At 40.6% G+C, this 22,720-nt stretch overlaps 2 protein-coding genes across 6 annotated transcripts in view; one reads left to right on the top strand and one right to left on the bottom strand.

The window, feature by feature from the left end:
* LOC135489775 (nuclear hormone receptor HR96-like) overlaps nt 1-4,915 on the bottom strand; it is a 104,406-nt gene extending 99,491 nt beyond the window's left edge. For all 3 annotated transcript variants that reach the window (XM_064775293.1, XM_064775303.1, XM_064775302.1), the window contains exons 1-2: nt 4,829-4,915; nt 2,126-2,180 (exon numbers count right to left, since the gene is read on the bottom strand). The gene's annotated coding sequence lies outside the window, so the exon portion shown is untranslated. The remainder of the gene's footprint in view (nt 1-2,125; nt 2,181-4,828) is intronic.
* Nucleotides 4,916-16,387: 11,472 nt separating this feature from the next.
* LOC135489353 (homeobox protein Nkx-6.3-like) overlaps nt 16,388-22,720 on the top strand; it is a 33,075-nt gene continuing 26,742 nt past the window's right edge. The window contains exons 1-2 of one of the 3 annotated variants that reach the window (XM_064774664.1): nt 16,388-16,494; nt 18,428-19,104. In XM_064774664.1, the coding sequence (XP_064630734.1) occupies nt 18,735-19,104 (370 nt within the window). In that variant the 5' untranslated portion in view covers nt 16,388-16,494; nt 18,428-18,734. Of the gene's footprint in view, nt 16,495-17,965; nt 18,233-18,427; nt 19,105-22,720 lie in introns of those variants that run through there. The other 2 variants (XM_064774666.1, XM_064774667.1) reach the window with 2 other exon arrangements.

Raw genomic sequence — 22,720 nt, 5'->3', positions numbered from 1 at the left:
TCCAACGAGAATTATAAAATCAAATTCCCTTGGCCTTTATATAGGAGGCCTGCTACCTTATCAATATCACTATCAGTCCTTGGTAGGAAAACCGACTTCAATTTCCTAAAAGTGTCCAACGAGAATTATAGAATCAAATTCCCTTGGCCTTTATACAGGCTGCTACCTTATCAATATCACTATCAGTCCTTGCAATGACCCTCACGCAGATTCTTAATATTTTTCTTAAATTCGTTTTATCTGCGAAAGATATGAGGCATCTCTTCAACCTGACAGCAGAAATTTTTGACAACTGTCAATAATTTAAGTAGGATTGAGGCGTTAATAAAGTTCAAGCTGCATTAGCAACTGAACAGGCTTAGTGAAGTCAAGCCATTTGTAAGTCCGCATTTAACGATGTGTAGAAAATCTTCCGAACAAATCAGGCTCACATGATCTTATTTCTTACCTGAGTCGAATGATCCAAATGTCGAAATGACGATCTCCTGTTACTCGTTTTTGATTTTTGAATTTTAACTTGACAACACAAACCTCTCACATGCTCATGAAAAATGTCCCCAATACAAAACTTTACAAATCCTTGGAGAAAAAAGCGCAGAACTGAAGACTTGAATGTTTAGTCAAGAACTGAAAGACGGACAATGTATTGAATAGAATGGTTCTGTGTTATTGCATGCAATCATTGTAAAAGGTTTTAAAAAGTCCACAGATTGTGTACACGGTATGGCCGACTGCGGCTGGACAATAGACTTTCAGTATTTACGGCAGTGCCTTTCCTAAGGGGTGAATTTAACTCTGAACAGGTAGTTATGTTGACAGCAGAGGGTCTGAGATATCATTATTAACCTGGGTAATGCCATGGCCCCAAGCAAATGGCCTGTCCACAGTTAGGCAAGCTATTATCGCTGATTAGGTGAAATTCAACTAATGAAACGAAAACTTGCCTTGCTGAAGACTAATTGAAGTGCACATGGAGTGGGAGAATAGCATTTTCTACAATCAAGTTACGCTAAAGGTTGGAAAACCTTGGGCTAAAAGATTAATGTTTGCCTAAGGTGTTTTTTTTGGCCATCTTGGTCCCCAAGGCTTTTACAAAACATTGGGAACATTGGATATTTGTGATTGAAATTGATATTTTGATGTCAACCTTGAAATGCTGGTGGGAGTGCAAAACATATGAAATGATGCAGACACATCAATTGGGCGTGTGCGTCTGCACAAGTCTGAACTCAATAAAGGTTGATATCAGAAAGGAAATAATATAAACAATATGAAAAGTAAATATTCATATTCTACATTTATAGAAAATTGCACAATTTAGTTCCTGTTACAAAGAAGAGAATGAAAGTTCATGAAAGAAAAAGATCGAGAGATTAAGAGTTGATGTAAGAAAAAGTTCGAGACTGACAAGAGATTAAAAGTTTATTTAAGAAGAAGAAGCAATAAGTTCCTGTGAAAGAAGATGTTATAGTTCATGTAAGAAGAAGCGATTCAAATGACAAAGTTCATGACTGGAAGAAGAAGAAGAGAGTTAAAGTTCACGTAACCAAGCAAAGTACATGAAAGACGTGATTGAAAGTTTATGCTAGAAGAACAGATTTGTCAAAAGGTCCTGTAAGAGGAAGAAGAGAGAGAAACAGGATATATATAAAAACACAGTGCAAGAGTATTTTGAAACAGCCAATAATGAGTAAAAGCACATTCAATCTAAAAGCAAGCCTGTTACAAAATCTATGAAGCCATTGCGATCAAGTTAGGGTGAAAACCTATAGTGTTCAATCAGATGTGAAGACTCAACTGTGCCAATTTAGATCACTTGTGCTGCCTAAGGCAATTTAGACAATTTAGACAAAAATGGAATTCAACCATTTCCAGAATTTTAAAGTGATCACTTCAATTTTACACTCGAATAAATACAAATGACATGTACTAACAGGGCCTCTAAACTTCAAATTCAGGGTGCTATTCTAAGAAAGGTCAAGCATTAGTAAGTCTAATGGTACCATAGGCTATCTCTTGGTTTTTGATATGATAGAAATGATGTCAAAAAACCTTGCTAAAATGACAAGCCGTGAACATTTTTAAGTCGTGGTGAGAGTATCACAATCAGATGAAGAAGCCTCACCTTTATAATGAGGTCCCCAACATGGACAAAACAACTGTCTGGATTGAAGTTTAATCTGAAAATAGAAGGAAGTTCCACTCAATGATTGCTGGCTGCTACATGTAATGTAGGTCCTACCAAGAATAAATTAATTCTAGGCCGGATTATTAATTTAATACCGGAGCAAAACGGGCAACTTAAAGACCTGAATCAGTATTTTTTCAAAAATAAATCATGTTGCCAACAAGCATTGCTGATGACCTCCACCTCGTTACATGACACAAACTACAACACAAGTAACTCGGAGAAAGTGTGATTGCATCCAAGTTCTGGCCAATATTGCCCCACGATTCTAGACCTAATTTCCATTTCTATTCACGACCGTCTCTAATCCATGCATCGTATGATTAAGGAGAGATTGAAAATATGCATGGCTTCATCTGAGACAGGAAGGGCTAAACAATGGTGATTTGTTGGAAGGAAATGAGAGCTGAAATGAGAAGCAACAGACACCGTAATTATGCGCAGTGGTAATTTGCATAATGTCTGGATGAGATGAAACTTCTTAGTCAAACACTAACAACAACATGTAATTACATGTCTCTGTATGTACTTTTATTTATGTTTATTTGCATACACATAACACTGTATGATATAGTACTCTTGCTTCGTCACCTCTGTAGAGTAATAACCAAATGTTCGAAACTGCTAAGATTTATCATTGGAAGCTTATTCCCGCCTTAGATTTTAACCGGGCTGTTCAAAACTCCTCATTTTTATAAGTGTTTCGTGATAGGCTTCCTTTAATACAGACAAATTAAAATCATATGAGTGCCCAGCAAACAAACAATGGAACTTGTGCGATTCTCATTGCAGAGACCTGCAATGATCACTGCACACAAGAAATTTTTTTCGCATGCAGGAAAAGAACAGAAAGTCTTCTTGTTTGAAAAAAACGCATTTGACAGTTATTATAAAAATTGAGATCTTATATCAGAATACCGTCACTGAACTAACTGAACTAACTTAACTAACAGACAAAACATAAAGAACTACAAAACTACAATATACTTGAGACGTGAAAACAGCGAATGTAAGACCACTTGACATCCAACCATATAAAATGTGTTAACTTTTTTTCAAGATAGATGTCAGTTAAGAGGGTCTTGGAATACCAGAGCAAGAAGCTCTCTAGAAAACGGACTTCGTCCTTGGGATTGATCAAAGTGAACGGAAGCTGCCTTACGTCTATGAGCTGGAAAGGCTTTTCTATTTACATCTGGAATGGATACCACTAGGCACTACTTACCATTTGTCTTCAATTTTTGTAATTCATTCATGGATTTTATCAGGATTCGATTTGAGCCTCACATTAACTTTTTCACATCTTTCAATTTTACGAGCCCTTTATTGACCTCCTCAAGATAGATGGAACAATAAAACCATGTTTTTTAAAAATAAAGAGTGATTTATTTAGTGAAGGTAACAAATGCATTTGCAATACACCTAGTTGGCAGATAAAAGCCAATGCTAAGAAATAAGGAAGTGATACCTTACATATTACATGCCTGAGGAGATCAAAATGAATTTGCTCTCAGCCAAGACACATAATGCAACAGGACGCCACATGACATTTCTTGTCCTGGCTGAGACACATCATGCAACCGGGACACGACAAGACATCTCTTGTCCTAGCCGAGAGACACATCATGCAACAGAGATGCCACATGAATTTCTTGTCCTGGCAGGGATGCCACATGACATTTCTTGTCCTGGCAGGGACGCCACATGACATGGCTTGTCCTGGCCGAGACACATCAAGAAAAAATGATGCCATGTCCTGGTGGCCGGGGCGTCAAGCGACTCAAGGAAATGTGGTACGATTCTAAATTTTTCTCATTCCAAAGTTCTGTCTATTCTCAACAGGTTGAGCACTTCTGAGATTGAATTACCTGATAGTGATAGTGAAAGCAGTGCATGCATCACATCACAGCAAAACTGCCAACAGACCAAGGGTAACTGAATTTTTTTCAGCCCGACAACAACCTACATTGGCTACTATGAGTGAAAAACTTTGTTATATCTGAAAAATAGAAACATGCATACTAACATTTATGCCAAGGACATGTAAAGGCCTAACTGCAGAATAGCCGGGACAGGTCAGTAGTAGCTCTGTACATTATGTACACTCTGTCCCTCTGTACATTATGTACACATTCCTATCATTTAGAACAGTGCCCCGGGTATTCTGCAGTTGCTCCCATGTAAACATGGAAATGGTCAAGCAAAAGGGGGGTGGGTTGGTTAGTAAAAAAGCCAAAACAATCATTCACACGTCACAGTCTGTCAGTCAGTCTTTGTCGAACACCTCCCTCATCTCATCAATCATCATCATCATGACTTGTGACTACACCACAGTACCCTCACACTGCATGGATCACCGATCAGTAGGCCTCAGTGCACTTCATCATATACCTCATTATGGATCATTTTGTGGGCTCCATTTTGTGTACATCCGATATCAGCACAGTGCATTGACCACGTATTGCATAGACAATGATGTACATCCATGTACTGATGTAGTGTACAACTGCAAGGCTCTTCGAAAGAACGACCAAACAAAAAGGTCCTCAGAATCAAGGTTACATGTTGATTACCCAAAATATTTTTCCACCATGGCTTTGTATCGATTGTTTTCTTGGATCTACATCTACTAATACTCACACGAAACACCGAATATAGCTTCAAAAGTTCTTGGGAAAAGTTGTCACAACACGCAAAAATCTCCAATTTCTGACGCCATCTTGTTACTTTCCAGAAACGCGGTTGGTGATTGGTAGAAAAAACACCAAACTTCTGTCCACTCAATAAAACAGTAAACTCGTTTTTGGGGAGCAAATTCTAATAGATATACTATCATAATATTTAATTGCTATTCAGTTTATTTTTGAGTGGATTAATTCAGAAAACAGTCCGCAAACTAGGCCGGGCCGCTATTAACGCCATCTATGAGATTATTGTAGAACTGAAAATCCCGGGTATTTTGAGGTGGCACTACACAGTGCGGAGGACGGTTTCAAATGCAGCGTCAAATAGGACCCCGGCAACAGACACGAGGTAGTCTTTTAGTTCCTGTCGAGGCCAAATCATTCGTATTAATCCAAAGAAGAAGTCTACGGCATTTTCATTGCATTTAATTCATAAATGCAGCGATAGGGGGCACCACCTTTGACACCACTTGGATCCTGCCTGAAAATGGTAAAGAGGCATGATGTGTGCGATCTTCAAACGGGCCTAAATCGGTTCAAAATGAATGATTTGGGACTGACATTACCACCAGCAGATAGCCAAATACATCTAGTTTCTTTATTTGATGGGAAAACATGGTGTCATCTCGGCTTTTTTTCGCTATAGGCCTATGACCTAGAATTTGAACGAGCATAATTGACACTCGCACGACTTTGCCCAACCTCGCGTCACCAAAGATCCCTCTGCACATGGAAACTAAGACCATGTCAGGGCGTCAAGTAAATAGTATTTGGAACGGATGAACCCATTCATCAACATGAAAACGGCCTGCGTCTTAAAAGGACTATATAGGCAGCAGCTAGGCAGGCAAGATAAAGTTATACATACATACATACATACAAATAGCATTTATATAGCGCAAAATCCAATTAGAAAAATTGCTCAGCTGCGCTTACACGAAGTCGCCAATAGGGGTCTCTCACATCTCACAGTATGTCGAAATGATTCACGCTTGTACGAGGAAAACATTTAGTGCTGAACCTGACATGACCCAGGGCCCTTGCTATGTAAATTAGTCACCTGAAGATGGCCGAAACAGCCCCTCTTCTCCTGCCTATAGGACCCCTTTAAGAACTACATTTCTGGGGGGGGGAGGGGGGGACAAAACAGACCCCGTCCCCACAAAAAGATAATTAGGCATTCCGGAAACCCCACTGGGCTCGGTTTAGATGTCTCCAATACCAGGACCTTGTGGTTTGGCCCTACTGAAAGTAGAATATTTGCACCCCAGGAGCACCCCATACCAAAGATATCCAGTTTTCCTAAACCGCTACCCCATAATACCCGGCCTATATATGCATATTGGTTGTGAGCGACAAGATCGAGGCTCTAAGGGGACGCGAATGCGGGTTGTGCCAATTTCCTTATTTCTCTGACTGCCGAAAACCGGTGTAGACGTTTTAAATATCCTAAGGATAGAATCTCCGGGGAACATTGGATTCTATTATGCGCTATTGACGGAATTATGGCCTCCATATATCACAGGCGTGCATATAAATCCGTCAAAATACAAAAGGGCCGGGCGGTCACTTTTTTTCTGTGGGGTGGGGGGGGGGCACTTTCTGTTTCTACACCAGCGCGGGTCACTTCAGTGACTCTTTCCTGGCGATTGGCTGACTTATTTTGACCGGAATAGATCAAAAATTCATTAAACCAGATGGGCCGTTCCCGATTGAACCTGAGTCTCATAAAGCGAATGGAAGCACTGGTGCCCTAGTCACGGGGGTCTGCCATAAATAAAGCACGGCAGCAAAATGCTACTGGGGACCATTTTCGCTTGTCTATTCTTACTCAGGTCGGCCAAAGGGAATTTGGATACAAGACCTTGCATTATCAGGGGGCAAACAGGGTCAGAAGCTTGCGCGTTAGCTAATCTACTACAGAACGATATTACTCAAGGAGGCATTAGAAAACTTATTAACCTGTAACCGCCCGCGAGGTACTAGTAGAGCCACCTACAGGACGTCTTTGTAACTAAAAGTTATTATATGAACGACATGGGAGCATCTTGGGGTGCTATGTCAGGCTAGCCTGATATAGCACCCTAAGGTGCTTCATGGCACACTTTTGGGTGCTATGAGATGAAGGGTGCTATGAAACAAAGTTGAATAGCAGTATAGAGATAAAATGAAGTCCCAACGCTTATATGTTGCTCCACTCATGCATCACCGTCTGGCCTTGAAGTTAGCCAAAATAAATAAGTCATGGGATCTCAAACTGCAATCTTGAGGAGAAGTTTCTTTATCACCCTAGGGTGCCCTGTGGGCAGCGAATACAGCACCCTAGTGGGGTGCTATATAGGGTGCTAGTGCCACTCACAGGGCACCCTAGCATTTGGGTGCCATAGAAATCTTTCTTTAGGGATGCGCTTGCAGTACGAGTTACCTTGACATATTTCTTCTGGCTAACTTTCAGACTGGAGAGTGATGAATGGGTGGAGCAACATCGAAACATTGGAACCTCATTTTACCTCGAGTTTTTGAATTTTGTTTCACAGCACCCCATGTCGAATTGGGGTAGTCTTAAGTGTAGCGACAAGAGATCGATCAAGTACCTAAATTTGGCCAGATCAATCTAAGAGACTGGAGTACAGTTGTTTGGTTCAGTTCAGCTTGGGTCTATCAGATGGCGTTGTTGTACTCGATGAGGAAATTCAGCGGAATGTGACTGTTCGCGTATTGGACTGGCATCTCCATGGTTAATGGAAGGGAGCGAGTAACATGACTTTTCTTACGCATGAATTATCAAAATGTTGATTAAATCGAATGGCGTTTTAATTGACCGGACAACGGTGCCGTGGAGCGTTGATGGGAGTCACGTGGTATTGAAAGCAGTTTCATGAAGCGTACGCATCTTGTTAACTTTTCTCCCGAATGCGGCGCTGTTGACTATAAAGCCAGCGCTTACGATGTTTTATACCCTGATCTGAGGAACCCGTTTATAGTGCCACTGACTACGATCGCAGCGCTTGCAATGTGTATTCCCCTGAGGAGCCCGCTCATCATATACTCATTACGCCACCCTCTCGGAGATGCTCGGTTCCTGCTCGACTCTGATCACATCACCTCTCAGCTCGTTCCCAATTAGATCAGCCCCTTCACCATTTCTCTGTTTATCCCTATTATCCCCGGCGCTTGTTCCGCCCTGGGCCCTATCACCCATCATCACTATGTGATTCACGCTGCCGTCCTTTGTTCGGCGCCAAATTGAATTATTTTTCCGGAGATCGATCCAGCAGCACTGGGGCGAAGACGAATGCTGCTTTGGTTCTGTTTCTTGGCGGTAAGTTGCTGCTGTGCTGATCTTTTATTTTCTTGTTTTGATTTTATTTCTATTTATACGTTGATATATCATGCAGACGAAAAACACTACAATATAACTGTATAATTGTACCGTGGCTATAATTGTACCGTGGCTATTATTGTACCGCGGCTATTTTATTGTACCGTGGCTATTATTGTACTGCGGTTATAATTGTACCATGGCTATGATTGTACTGTGGTTATAATTGTACCGTGGCTATAATTGTACCGTGGCTGTGAATGTACCATGGCTATAATTGTGCCGTGGCTATAATTATACCGTTGCTAAAATTGTATATAGGGTATATAAGGTATATAAATATGTATCAGAAAGAACGTACATGTATGTTATAACACCATTTGAAGATAAACTAGATATTGTTGACACAACCTTTCGAATGTCTTTCCATTCCCGTTTAGTAATTACCCATTAAACGGGAAAAAGTTTTCACCTTAGTCAAGTTGCAGTTTCTTAGACTTTATTGATTCTTGCAAAACAATTTATCAAAGCCAAACTATACCAATTGGACAAGATACGAACACATTCTGTTACTTGGCCTCACTCATTCTCGTATCCCCTGTCGTCTGCTCCTAATCATTAAGCAGCGTTTATCTCTAATCGTTCCGTGGTCCGGGTACTGATTTTATAATAACCCTGGGCGGATGCTGTGCCTTTTATGAAAAACGCACCAGTTATGCTAAACTCGTTCGAATCGAAATGGTAATTTTTCGCCCGAGATTTCTACTGAGATTATTTGTTTCAAGCGACTATCTTTTATCATCTTCAGTCAAACTTTGTTAAAGCCTGACTTGAATCGCAATTTCAAGACAATTGTGCTTAATTCACATAATTTACAGAGTAGACCATTGCACGAAAAACACTTGAACATCATTAAATTTACTTGAAACGTTTTGCCGTGAGGTAGCAGAAATGATGTTCACTTGAAGTGACATTTTATTTTGCTTTGTTTCAGTGTGAGAGAGAGAGAGAGGATATTAACAGATCAGTATGTAGTACTATTTGGACTGTCTTGTGCAGTCAGTACATTCTCGTCATTTCTGTTTGGGTTAGTTAGGAGGGTTAAAGAAAGTTGTTAGGTAAAAAAAAGCCAAGATTTTGTTAACCAAACGAGAAGTTGGTACATTTCATATACATAATTAGACAATTAGATAATGACTTCATGACCTCTACTGATAAATACAGTCCTATCCAAGCACTCCTGAACTAATATAATGCAAGGTACGTACATTTAGGCTGCGGCACCTCTCCAGGGAGTGGTGTTGCATGGAGTGAATAACAATTGGTTGGCTTTTGTTGATATTGATTTTGAGGTCTAGATATTGAAAAGTCTTAAAAGCGGTTAGAAAAAGACATTAATTTGTCTGCTAAAAAGACGTTACGTAATTAAGTGTTAGAGGGAAGAGAGGATATTAACAGATCAGTATGTAGTACTATTTGGACTGTCTTGTGCAGTCAGTACATTCTCGTCATTTCTGTTTGGGTTAGTTAGGAGGGTTAGAGAGCGATATTTATTTATTAATTTGTATGACTACTCTAGTTGTTTTTCCATAATTGTACAAGCGCAAAATCTTAAAGGGCCAACCTCGACATACGATATGTTGGTTTTCCATACAAAAACAGTTTCCAGCAGTACCACAGCTTCTCCAAACATGATCATTGAAAAATCATTAAACTGCAATAACCAATGCAGAAGAACGGAGTGTAACCTTAGCCCTGCTTGAAATTCACAAGCCATGTCCAAAACTGCCTCGCAACACTGGCAGAAATCGTTATCAGAGGTCAGCATTAGTTTGACACCACCAGTGGCGGCGCATGGTGTCAAGCAGGGATATTATCCTCCTGGCAAGGTAGATCCCACGCCCATGTTGTCCCTTTAAATTTCACAGCATCGAGTCTCCCTGAATCGTAAGGTTAATTTAGAAACAATTTTATTTTTTCAATTTTGCTTCCACAGTAGTCTACATTATCAGAAAAGATTTATAAGTGTGATAAGGGCCACGCATAAGGGATGAAATTAAGACAAAGAGGAGTATCATAACCTTTATCTACAAGACTACATGAAGACAAGCACAGGCTCTTTATTTCAAAGTTACTTCCCACGTGACATGCAAGTAATACGGGATGAAATAATCGTTTAAATTCTCCAGCACCTGCTCCAATTAATATCTGGCCAGAGTGGTCTGTTTCCGGCTTGCATTGATCACTGTTAATTGCTCTTAATCAGCTTGATGTGGCAGGTATGTCGCTACAGTTATTAATTGCCGCCGTAATGCGAGACGCGAGTGTGCTCTCGTGCGTCCAGAATGACCATATTGTAGCATGCATATCTGGTATTGACTATTTTGCATGGTATATCGGGTGGCCCAATAAAAACGCGTACGCTACTGAATATGGAATATTGTGCGAATAGTAAAAGCGCACACACGTTTTGATATACATTTTATAGGTCGCCATCGCGATATTTTGTCTCTTACCTGGTATAAGTCTAGCCTGACACGATCTATTGTCTCTAAACATAGCCTGCTTGCACCTGCGTCAAAATTCCCATTGTTCTATTGTGTTATCAAGGGAATATCAGGAGGAATCTTGATATTATCGACCCCCATGAAACACCTTTCACTATTCGATAAGGCTTTACAATGACCGCAGCTGCTTACAACTAAATGTGGATTCGTTGACTTTCAATTCCCGGATCACGTGATCCTCTCTGATGAGTGAGCCATCCTATCACGAGTGGATTGTATCCGCTCTGTTTTATCGCCGCTTGACTAATCTGTCCACGGATGGCAATATTGGCTTATGCCAGTCGCAGCCGAGATAGAGGGTTATAAATTGGAGTTTTATCGGCCTATTTAGACTATTAGCCTGGCGAGTAATGGTGGGGTTTCGCTAAATTGTTCAGTGATCTCGTAGCCAGGTAGGCGTTTATTTCATCATGGCGTATGATGTTTTCGATTAAGTCTAATATTTCTTCTGATAAATGGGGTGAAAGGGAGATTGCGAAATATGTTAGTTCATACCACAACGCTGGTACACAACATAAAAATATATATTATACAATATATATGAAATTGACGGAGATTTTCAAAAAGAATCATATAGAAAACTTTATTTGGATTTGACCAGGGAAGTCAGTTCAGGTTGCGGGCTCGGCAATGCCGTCTGAAAGAAAATGACTTTTTTGCTACTGGTTTTTCATACGAAAAATGGCTTCCAGAACGTGGAGATAAATCCAGCGCCCAAATTGTCACTTTAATTCCCCTTTCGGTTAGCCGGAACGACTCTCCTGGGGCCGAGGCTCCCATTGATTCCGAATTCCGATCTGTTCTCAATGATCCACAATTGCAGGATGCAACTCTGGCCGATCTGGTTTATATCCAGATTTAGCGCCATTTAGAAGCAGAAAGATCATTACGGTGGTCATATCAGGCGACTTAGGCCGCTATCTAGTGGCTTTTAATCAGGGAAGAAAAGGCGGTGAACATTTGATCCATTCCAAGCCAATTGTGAATTTGCCGCCTGTACATTTCGTTTAACATTATACTTAATTGCATTGGTGATTCTGGCCATCTACACATGAAATGGACATCCGATTCAGATTCTGCTTGGATCTGTTCTGATGTACAAGATGATGACAGATTGCCGACCATTAAATGCTCAATCAGTAAGACCTCAGGTCAACGATTGAAGAACGTGTAATTATGGCATAACTGACGCGTGCACCGGGTTCTCTAAAAGAATAATGTCGTCATTTTAGGGAGAAGATAGACTACGTATCAATAGTAGCTATAATGAGTGCAATAAGGCACTCGGCGGACGAGGTTCATGTCGAGGTTTGTTGGTCCAAAGAACTGCAATATTTTTCCCAACGACTATTGTCCACTGAGCGACATATCAAATAGATTCTTCAAAGAGCGTAATAAGATGGCCATTTCAATGGAAATTACAGAATCTCGACCACCTTCGAACCGACGACCTCCGAAATAATGTTATGGTGCTCAAATCACCATGCCACTGATCTTCTCCTTCAGTACGGCACCGTTGTTTGTTCGTAAATTGTCACGGATACTTTTGTACCAAGGACTGGAACCTGTGCTTTGACATACCTGCGGAGCTTGTATGAATACATGTACCAGCAAATCGCATATTGATGACACCTCCACGCCAATGCTCACAGCCAATCAGCGGACAATAAACCAACCAATCATAATCGCCCATTATTTCAAAATATAACGCTCGCTTTGCCTGCGCTAAGAGTTCTCCAGGAGCGTGTAAACCCGTTATTAGGGCAATCCTTATTCATTGTTGGACGCCGGCAAATGATTTAAACTGCGCTATCGATCATGGTGTTGGTAATAAATTCAATATGTTCCCGGATTCTCAGTAGCTCTCGGTGATTTATCTACCGCCGGCAATAACTCGATCGTCGCCAGGTTCCATACGGGGATTGGACTCGACAAACTGATATCACGAGGCCTCCCAAGGGGAGTCACACTCATCGACACCTATTAGCGACCGCTCTTGGCCAAATGCTCCGTCGATTTGTTTAGACGTCTAGTTAACCTTTGGCCCACTTGGATGTTTAAGTCAAGTGCTGAAATACACGACTCACTTTTTCCAACTTTTTATACCTCTTTCGCCTATTGTCCAATCGAGTATGTTTTGTCCGCATCAGTTGGGCCTCTGGAGTTTGGTATAGGTTGTATTGTTTTTTTTTATCAACTGAAAGAAGTAGTATTTTAAGTCAAAATCAGTCGGAATGTCACAATCATGTAAATACGCGGCCGGTGCACAGGAAAGCAAAGTTGCATGATGTCACAATCAGGTAAATACGCGGTGGTACACAGGAAAGCAAAGTTGCATGAGGAGATCCCCTGCCGTACCAACCGGTCATATGAATTACCAAACTCCCGCTCTCGGGTCGAGCGTATAGTTTTCCGCAGCCAAAACAACCCGCGTGAAATCAGGTATTTTCTTTCTGTGTTAAAAAAGGCCTCCATCGATTCGGCTATGGATTGGCTTATCATCGGTGTAAAAAGTTAAGGCCTCAGATTCCACCAAGTATTTTCTCACTGCAGTTGTTGCTGAGAGGCTTGCTCCTGCCAAAAATGCGATTTAGGTTGCGTATAAGTGCGATCCACAGACACAGCCTGCCCTCGCGCAAAATTGAATAACCACGTGTGGTCCAAACATAAACGAGATCGCAGCCTTAAAGGGGTACACCGATGGTAATTACCGGGGATACATGAAAATAAAAATGCATGCCGTATGCAGTTATTGATATCAAACGAATTTGCTTAAACTTGGTATTGATAGCATTTGTATTCTGTCCACACAATAGCAATGCTAACATTTATATTTAGTACTTACATGTATTTACGCAATTAGAAATTTTCATTTCAATTTCAAATTTCAACGAACGGTGTCGGCCTTTAAGGTAATTGTCAATTGGGGCGGATAGTTATCATTTGTGTTATTGGTGGCAATTTGTGCATAGGTGAAACTGAATTAACCCCGACCGACAACCGACATGAGCACTCAATTACAACAGATCGAATTCATGCAAAACTAATTTCATTTTGCCATTGCTCCAAACAGTTTGTACTAAATGACGTACAGTTAATATGATATGTTGGTATTTATTTACCGATTGGACAACACAAAAAAGAAATTTACAAAATGTGCTCAGCATAAAGTAGTTTCTGAGTATTTTAGTGTCAAATGAAAGGGCTGGAACTTTTTACCTCCAAATATTTCTTGACTGAATTACTTCTTTATTCTTTGTTGGGTAAAGCGGGGAAGGGGGCGCAGCCCACCTGAGAGAGACGACCGAATCTGCGGTCTCGGAAACGTGTTGGTCTTGAAGGCCCGCATGCAGAAAATTTGGCCATTTAAGTGTGAAATATGGGTTTTTCGGGCATCTGAAGGGCTAGAATTTGGAGTAGTTTTTTGATACTTGGGGAAAGGCGCCCTTAGATATCGTTGATCTACGCCAAAGAGAGGGGCGCGCCCTTCCTCCAATGCACCACCTCCAAAGTCCACCACGGGAAGACGCCGAGTATAACTGATCGATCGAAAAATGTCACGGGCGTTGTGTGATAGTCTGATTCCTGTGGTGAAGACATCGAAGTAAATGCTATTTCCTTTTGGCCGGGTCTATTTGGCAAGCCGCTCGCCGAACAGGCATATTTTTTTGTCCTGTTTGGAGAGCCGCTTGCCAAACAGCACTAAAAAGCCACCCTGTTCGACCAGCCGGGCTTGCCAAACAGGTAAAAAATCTACCCTGTTTGGTGAGCTGGAGACTTTAGTTTAATATTAATGAGTTCGGCTCTCCATTCAGGACAAGAAAAAGTCGCTGTTTGGTAAGCCGGGCTTGCCAAGTAGTCACTTCCTTTCCTTTTTAATCTTTTTACGTGTATTCGGCTGAGAAATATGGTAACGGCAGGAGTAATGAGACAGAAAAAATCTCTGCAAATCAGTATGTACCTATAGTAACAGTATTTAACGTATTAATTAAGGGCAGTTAGCGGCCAGAAGTTGCTTGTTAACGAAACTAACTTTCCAATTATTTACCGCTTCATTAATTAACACTACAGGTAGACCTAGGCACTTAGTGAAAAAGTTATCTAAGAGGACTTATAAAAAACAAACAAGATGGTCATTCGCAAATCGAGCCTCATGGTAAAAATGGCGCTCAACTCATAGAAGCGGCAACCAATACAAATATAGAACTCCACCATCATCGGGGTTGATCTACCGCATCACGGATTATAGACCCTGCGGCAATAATAACAACCGATACAATATGTTCAACCGCTGCTGCAGGCCTTCATTCACTCTCCGATCTGATCGAAGGATATTATTCTCCCTGCCACAATCGATTGTCACTACGCCATTCGGACACACAGGCACGTGAAAATATCGAAGTCAACAATTCAAGTGGCGATCATCTTGCCTACATGAATCACATAAAGTACTTTGAAATACATGTAACAGAGTGGTATTGCGGCATTATAAGTCTGATTAATTAATTGAGGCCTCCATGATAGATCGCTGCGATCTTGATATCTTCAGGCGCCTGTGATACTCAATGATTATTGTAGTCAAACCACATGCACTATGAAGTGTTGTCCTTCCTTTTGGGAATTCGTGAAAAGTGATTTTTTTACGGAAATTAAAAATGAACCATTTTAGTTAGTTAACGAAACTCCTTTCAAGTTTTCCACGAGAAAAATAAAAATTTTTCGTCCATTTTTATTTTCATGAATCGAGTTGAAACACGAAATCCGCGAACAAATTATGCCCTCGAAAAGTTTGTAGTTTACATAATTTACGGTTACATGCACTATAATATCATTTTTAATTTCGAGGCATTTTCTGTCTTCATGTCTCGTCTTTTAAAATACCCACTATTGTGTTGCGATTAATCCATAACTATCAGCGTCCGCGTATAAAGAGATATCTATATCGGTGATCAAACCCCTGGGGCGAGACTTTGAAGACAATTAACTCCTATATTTGAACAATTGTGATACCACGTGCGCCGCCATGTTAAAAGAGGAAATTTATACCCAAGTTGTTATTCTCCTATTCTTACAGCCCGAGTATAAGAATATATAGTGACTCTATTATGGTATCATGTATTACCATAAAGGAAGAAACATGAAAACTGTTTTCGCGAAAAAAGATTTTCGATTGGCAGTGATTGGAACAACCAGAAGAAAGTCCGTAGTACACCAAAATCAAAGTCGTGAAATGTGTTCGCGGCCATTTTTCTCGGTTGTGTTGAAAATCCAGCTCGGTACGGCCCCGCGACGGGCTTGGTCAAGTGGCGCGCCGCTCGGCAATTTGGGGAACTCATTCGCTAGGGTGACTCCTCTCTCTACCGCGATCAATGTCAGCACTACTATTCTGGCCAAACCCAATACCAATTAACTATTGAACAGATTACACCGTAACATTTAGCATCATCTCCTCTCGCCACCTCTCGCGAGAACGTCACTTAGTCTCGCGCAGCAGTTAATTGCCCGTATCACTCAGCCAATCAGAGGCAAGGCATTGTTTACAGCCTGGTGTAATTGGCGCTAAATTGAGTGTAGTATTTATGGGATCGGTTGCGAAAGAGCTAAGACAAATCGACTTGATCGCGAGTGAAACAATGGTCGTGTTGATTGGATGACTCTGGCGTTTGATAATACACTGATGATTGTGTGGCCTTGGTTTGATAGCTGCGTTCTGTGGATACAGCTGTAGGCCAGGTAGGTGGATTTCTTGTTACTAAGCATTATTTTTCTTTTTTGGGGGTTTCATTCGCAAAGGAAGATGCGATACTTATATTAATCAGAACCAAGCGATGATGAGTTGGATGTTGGCCTTATATGCATGTGACCGTAAAGGATGGACATCATAATAATTGGACATCATAAATGGACATCATAATCTTACAGTGGATCGGGAATTTGATCTGATGCTGTCCGGGTGGCGCCGTTGAAACATTAACGCCTGTCACCTCTGAATTCCCGGGTTCGATCCCGGGTCGGTCCCGGTATACTCATCATGAGATTGTGAGACAAAATACTTTTATTCGTATGTGATTTCTCTCATGCATAACTGATTGTGGTGATTACTTCTGCAGAATTATCAAGCATTACGTTTGCCCCTTACCTCGCTGTTAAACGAATTCAGGCCTGGCCTAATATACGGTCTTTTTTCTTTAAACAAAGCCCGCTTGCACCTATAGGCCTAAATTCCTACGGTCTTATCTCAAGGGTTACATGTATTATGACAAATCTTGATAACATCAGACTCCTTCGATTCTGATAACATAGACCTCGTGAAACCACTTTAATGGGAGGCCGGAAGCGACAACGGCAAAGAAACGTAATGTTTGGCTTCATGGTCCATTAAAAAAAGAATCTTAGAATTTTCGTCCAAATAAGGTTACACCTTTCCCCCTGGGTGGGATATTTAGCCTACATTATATGCACTCGGGTACTGAGAATCCGGTTTTAAAGGACTTGATAAAGAGCCAGGAATTTTACTCCCCTTGAAACCCATGCCGGTGTAACATCTGTGGTTGTTTCCCATGTGTCAGTGTTTCCAAACAATAGGCAGCTAGAGAGACCATGACTTTTCAATAGGGGGGATACACAGAAAAACTCGTCAATCTATTTTTGAGCGTTCCCAAACAATGAGGGGAAACACTCAAAAACAGAAACACTCAAAAACATCACACCGGTTCATCTAGAGCTACAAATCTAAGTTCTCACCGGAATCGAACCCGGGTCTGTTGCGTGGCAGCCTGCAGCTATGAGGCCCCTCTTAAATAATTTTAGTTTCAATATCGATAAAAGAAGACATTTATTGAAACGCGCATTATAAGTCTGCAGAGTTTTTGTGGTAAATTTGTTTTTAGAAAGCTTTGCTGGGGTACTTGAAAAGTATTATCAGATGGAATGTACCACAATAATACTTTAAGTCAAAAGAAGTATAAATCATGCAATTAACAGGTCAATTTTGCATCCCACGATATAATAGCAGAAACATCATCGTGATTACTGTAAAGCCCGTCTACTCTTCACACAGCGCACATCATAAACGGCCCGTTTTCAGTGCAATAAGCCCAACCAAGGAGTCATCGTGCGTACAGCTTCTAACCTATTAGTGGCAATTTGACGGCAATTGCGGGCAAATCACTGCAGCCTTTGCGCGATAGAGCTCGCCGTTCATTTGTCCAGCGGAGTTAACGCTGGCTGGGTATCACTCGCTTGCTTCCGCGGCTCAGAGTCGTCATAGGATTTAATCCGGATCGATTACAGCACGTGCTCGGTTTGATATTGACAATCTCACTTTATGCCTAGAGCTCTTGGCGGGAAAACGCTTGGACTGGCGATAGCAAGCCGGGTGTCGTATGCCAGAGACCGCTCACATAAACGCGCGGCTAGTGTATCATCGGTGAATGTTATTGAGCTCACGTACGGCGTCGGATGAATCAGGGTAGTTACATGAATACGAAAAACAAATCAGTGCTGGCGAAACGGAGGAGTTTTATTCTGATAGTGCCGTCCATTTACCCGCTTCGGTCTTCCATCGGCGCTAAATAACCCTCAAGGATAACTCAGCATCTCAAGTTGAAGAGCGGAGATTTACTAATTTACGCTGTGACATTTTCTATCTTTTTTCTAATTTCAGACTTTTTGGACAACTTACCTACCGTGTTTCCCCAAAAGGACATTTCGAAACTTCGTTCGTCTGAGTGACATTCTGCGGACTTTGAATTTGACATCATTCTGATCACAACATGAGCAAGGTCTGGTCGTGACTCTAGCAGTATTGCTCACGGATCGAGTTGATGGAGTCTGCACGCAGGGAGCATTAATCCGGATAGGAGTATTAGTCGGCGATCTGTGAATGAAACTGTCAGAATACTGTCGTCACTGTGTGTTTGTTATAAATTGGATACGTGTTATATTGTTTCTTCGGAACTCTTTCATTCAACATGGATTTAACCAAGCTTCAGCACATATTAACTTTCGCTCCTACAGTGACTTACCCCCAGAAAATCTACACGACGCCCCGGACGTGGCATCAACATATCTACCACAAGACCGCTACGGCCCCTACTCCTCATTCCATCACCGACATTCTTGGTCTTCCCCGGGACCGGGCCGGGGAGTCGTCGGACCGGAGCGATGACCTCCGGTCGCCAAGGCATCGGTTAGATCACGAGCCACTAAATGGAAGTCTCGCGAGTTACAGTGGGAGTGATCGCGATACATCGGACGAGGGCAGCTCAACACGGTCCAGTGTTAGCCCGGTCAATGTGGTGGACGTGACCAGGAACAACAACAACAACAACAACAACATAGGTAAGACCTTTTCCTTTGATCAAAAAATCAGTGTCAAAGGCACGTGTTCTTGCATTTAAGTTTGAAATACCAAAATAATGTGTTTGTCTTTTAAAGGGGCAAGGGGGGGGGGGCTCGAATCCGCCTATAAGAATCTCACTGGATATCTGTCTTTGAACATACATATCATTCCTTCAATTTGGCCGTGATTTTTCCATGAAACACTCTACGGCTCATGGGCTCGTTATTAAAGTGCACTCTTACAGCCTCTAATGTTTTAATGAGCATTTACTTCATTTTGAAGAAGTTCTAATTGTTTTAAGATTTCAAGTTCTAGCCAAAATTATATATATATATATATATAATGTTTTTCACATCGTTCTGGCCAAAGGTACATCATTGAACTCTGGAATTTGACCAGATTACAATTACCAAACGGAAGTCCAGAGGGAGTCTTAGTTCTGCGCAACCTCTCTATTCAACTACCGACATCGAAGCCATTATTGTCGGGGGCATCGCATCCTTCGCGCTAATTAATTTAGATCAAAATTCAAGTTATAATTCGTCTGCGATAAAACTTTACCAGAGCTTCACAACTATAGAAAAATACCTCCGTTAGTTCCGGATGTATATCAAGCACATCCATCGTTTCATTTTTTATTTGAAATATGAATATCGTTATTTTTTTTAACCTTTATACCACAATTCCAATACATGTAACAGGGTTCGGTTATGTTTAGTATAGAGTAAAATTATTGGTTCCGACAAGCAACAAAACCGGTTTTTAAAAAATATCTTGTTTTGAAAGTGTTCTTCAGCCAGGTATTAAAACAACTCGTAGGGTTTTTTGATGTAAATTACTTGACTAAAAACACTCAGCCCGATCTCAAAATGAACACCCTCGCTTCATTGCCGTAAGATCCTTAACATTATCTTAGTTGCTTTTTCTGGCCTGCAAGTTGAAGAATAACACGATCGTAAAAATGATAAAAAGGTAAACCTATAACGACACAGCGCAGGGAAGCAAGTGAAATTTCCGTTTTTGTATCTTTTGTGGAGCCTGAAAGAGGTGTAACTTGGGACAAACACTCATTACTTCAAAGTAATGAACTAATGAGTTTTTGCTGGGGACCATAACAAAGGTGTCAATGGTTTGAAAAAGTCAAGGTTCCTAATACAATACATTATACATTTTCCTTTGGAATACTTGACCAACATTGCTTTAGAATATCTTTAAACATTGGTTTAGAATATCTTTTAGATCGTAACATTTGCCAAGTCATCAGACAGAATATTTAGATAATGGTGTTAATGAAGTCTATTGTGAAAATCTCAAGGGGGACACTAATTTTCATAAATTTTACATTGTCAGTGTTCGCTCAATACTATATAGGCCCTTAACTTACTACTCGTTTGGTGTGATGGGTTTCATACTCTAAGATTATCATTTTGATCTCATCTGAGAATGATGTTGTTCTTGGTGACGCTAAGCATCTTTTTCAGTTAAATTTCAATCCATTGTTTAATGGAATTAAACTTTAACCCAAATCAAGAAAAAATATGTTCGTCACAGACATGTAGTAATAGATGCGTCAATACAGAGCTATCATTTGAAATGAAATCAAATAATATCAATAACACACAGCCCCAAGTCGTTATTATCGTGTGATCGTTGGCTTTTAATTTCTCATTAACTATTCCGAAACAATGGACGCCTCCGGCTTGTCTGGGGGCTGGAAACAGTAAACACCTCATGCAACGAAAATATACATGATTAAGCGGACAACACGTTTAATTTGAAACGATTTGACGCAGCTCAGCCATTGCATAGTCAGTTTGGCTTCAAAAATGAATTACTGACGAAAAAATCTTTGCGGAATTTCTAGCATCGCGGATTTAACGAAAAGTCGAAAATTTGTATTTTCTTGAAAAGCTGGAAGGAAATTCGTAATTCGCAAAAACTGAAAATCGCGAATCATCTGTTTCAAATTAATTTTCACAAATCGCAAAAATAGAAAGTAGTGATTTGTTGTGTGTTTTCAGTATCTTAGTTCTTTTGTTGTGTAGACGCTAGCAATAAAATTAATCATTAGGTTATTTTTCCCCATACCTCACTGTTAAAAGAATTCTGGCCTAGCCCAATACACGGTCTATTGTCTTTAAACAAAGCCCGCTCGCACCTAGGCCTAAATCCCCAATAATGTATTGTTATTCTGTCTGATCAAGAGGTTCAGTACAAATCTTGACAGCATCAGAGTCTTTCTATTGTATAGAAAGACTCTGACAGCATCAACCCCGACGAAACAGCTTCCATGCCCCCCCCCCCCCCTCCCCCAAATATACAATGCCTAATAACTTAATTCATAGACTTAAGCATGCCTGAATCGAGTTCACATTTGTTTCGAAATCATTGAACACCATTCCACGTTTCAATAACTATACAAGAGTATCATTATCGACCCAATCAGTTATTTTATGAATTAATTGTGTAATTTTCTTTGTTGCAGTGGTTAGACATATTTATAAATGATACATGGAATTCTCAAAGATAAAAATCGAGCGTTAGGCCAGGCAAAAATAAACATATGTTTCTCGTCCGAGTATTTTCTCCAAAAAAATCGAAAAAAATCGAAAATCGGGAAGAGGAGATTTTGTATTCATTATTTGTTTTTGACACTTATCTGGCCATGATATTTTATTGATATATCAATAAAGCTTGATGCTGGAAAGGATGCATGAGGCTATAGCATCAGATATCTGATGGATACGACCTCTTACATACTGCTGATATCAGACACATTGTTATAGTGTGACCCGCGTCTCAATACTAGTTAAAGACCAAATTTCGTGGTTGCACGCAAGCAGATGATCATCGACATGAAACTCCGGACGGGTCAGCGAAACTGAATCCTCATGAAAGTTGACGTCCCTCGAAGCAATAACCTTACAATGGGAAGCCGTGAACGCTTCCCCAGTGATAAAGCCCGTTGCATGGCGCAGTATATCATTCGTCCGCGCACAGTGCACACACCCCGCTGCTCTCTCGCCCATCTCAAAGATAACCTCTACCTTTACTATCAATAAATCGGGCTATTACAAGTAATTAATTTGGCAGCCTTATATCGCAATCAGTTTTAAATATCTGCCTAGGGAATACATAAAACGCACCATTATTTTCTATCAAGAGCCGGGTTATCGCGGGTTAGATTAGTTTATTTTCGAATACAATCTCTGAGCGCCCGGTTTCCAACAGGAATCGAACAATATTTAAGTAATGTGAATTATGTTCTGTACTGGTGTAGCAGTCTTGATGTATAAACCTGGAAAAAAGTGTCCTTCCCTTTTGTAATGGAGACAAATTAGTGGCTTTCTTCCCACGCGGCAAATATTTCTTAAAAGAGCGTTTTCTTTGACGTTGAAAATGTACCTCATGCCAACGAAAATCGATGAGGTCAAAAATGAAATGTAACTCAAGAACAACACATTGTGTCAAGATTCTGGAAATTCAAAATTTTAAAGAAAACGTTGGGAGCCCCTTACAATTTCATTTCATTTTCATTTTGTTTAAATCCATCGCCAAAAGAAAATTCAATCAATTATTGACATTATCATCGCGAATCATACGGTATTTTATTCA

This window comes from Lineus longissimus, chromosome 6, assembly GCF_910592395.1.
Source record: "Lineus longissimus chromosome 6, tnLinLong1.2, whole genome shotgun sequence".
NCBI classification, from domain to species: domain Eukaryota; kingdom Metazoa; phylum Nemertea; class Pilidiophora; order Heteronemertea; family Lineidae; genus Lineus; species Lineus longissimus.
This window is presented reverse-complemented; position numbering and strand designations above follow the sequence as displayed.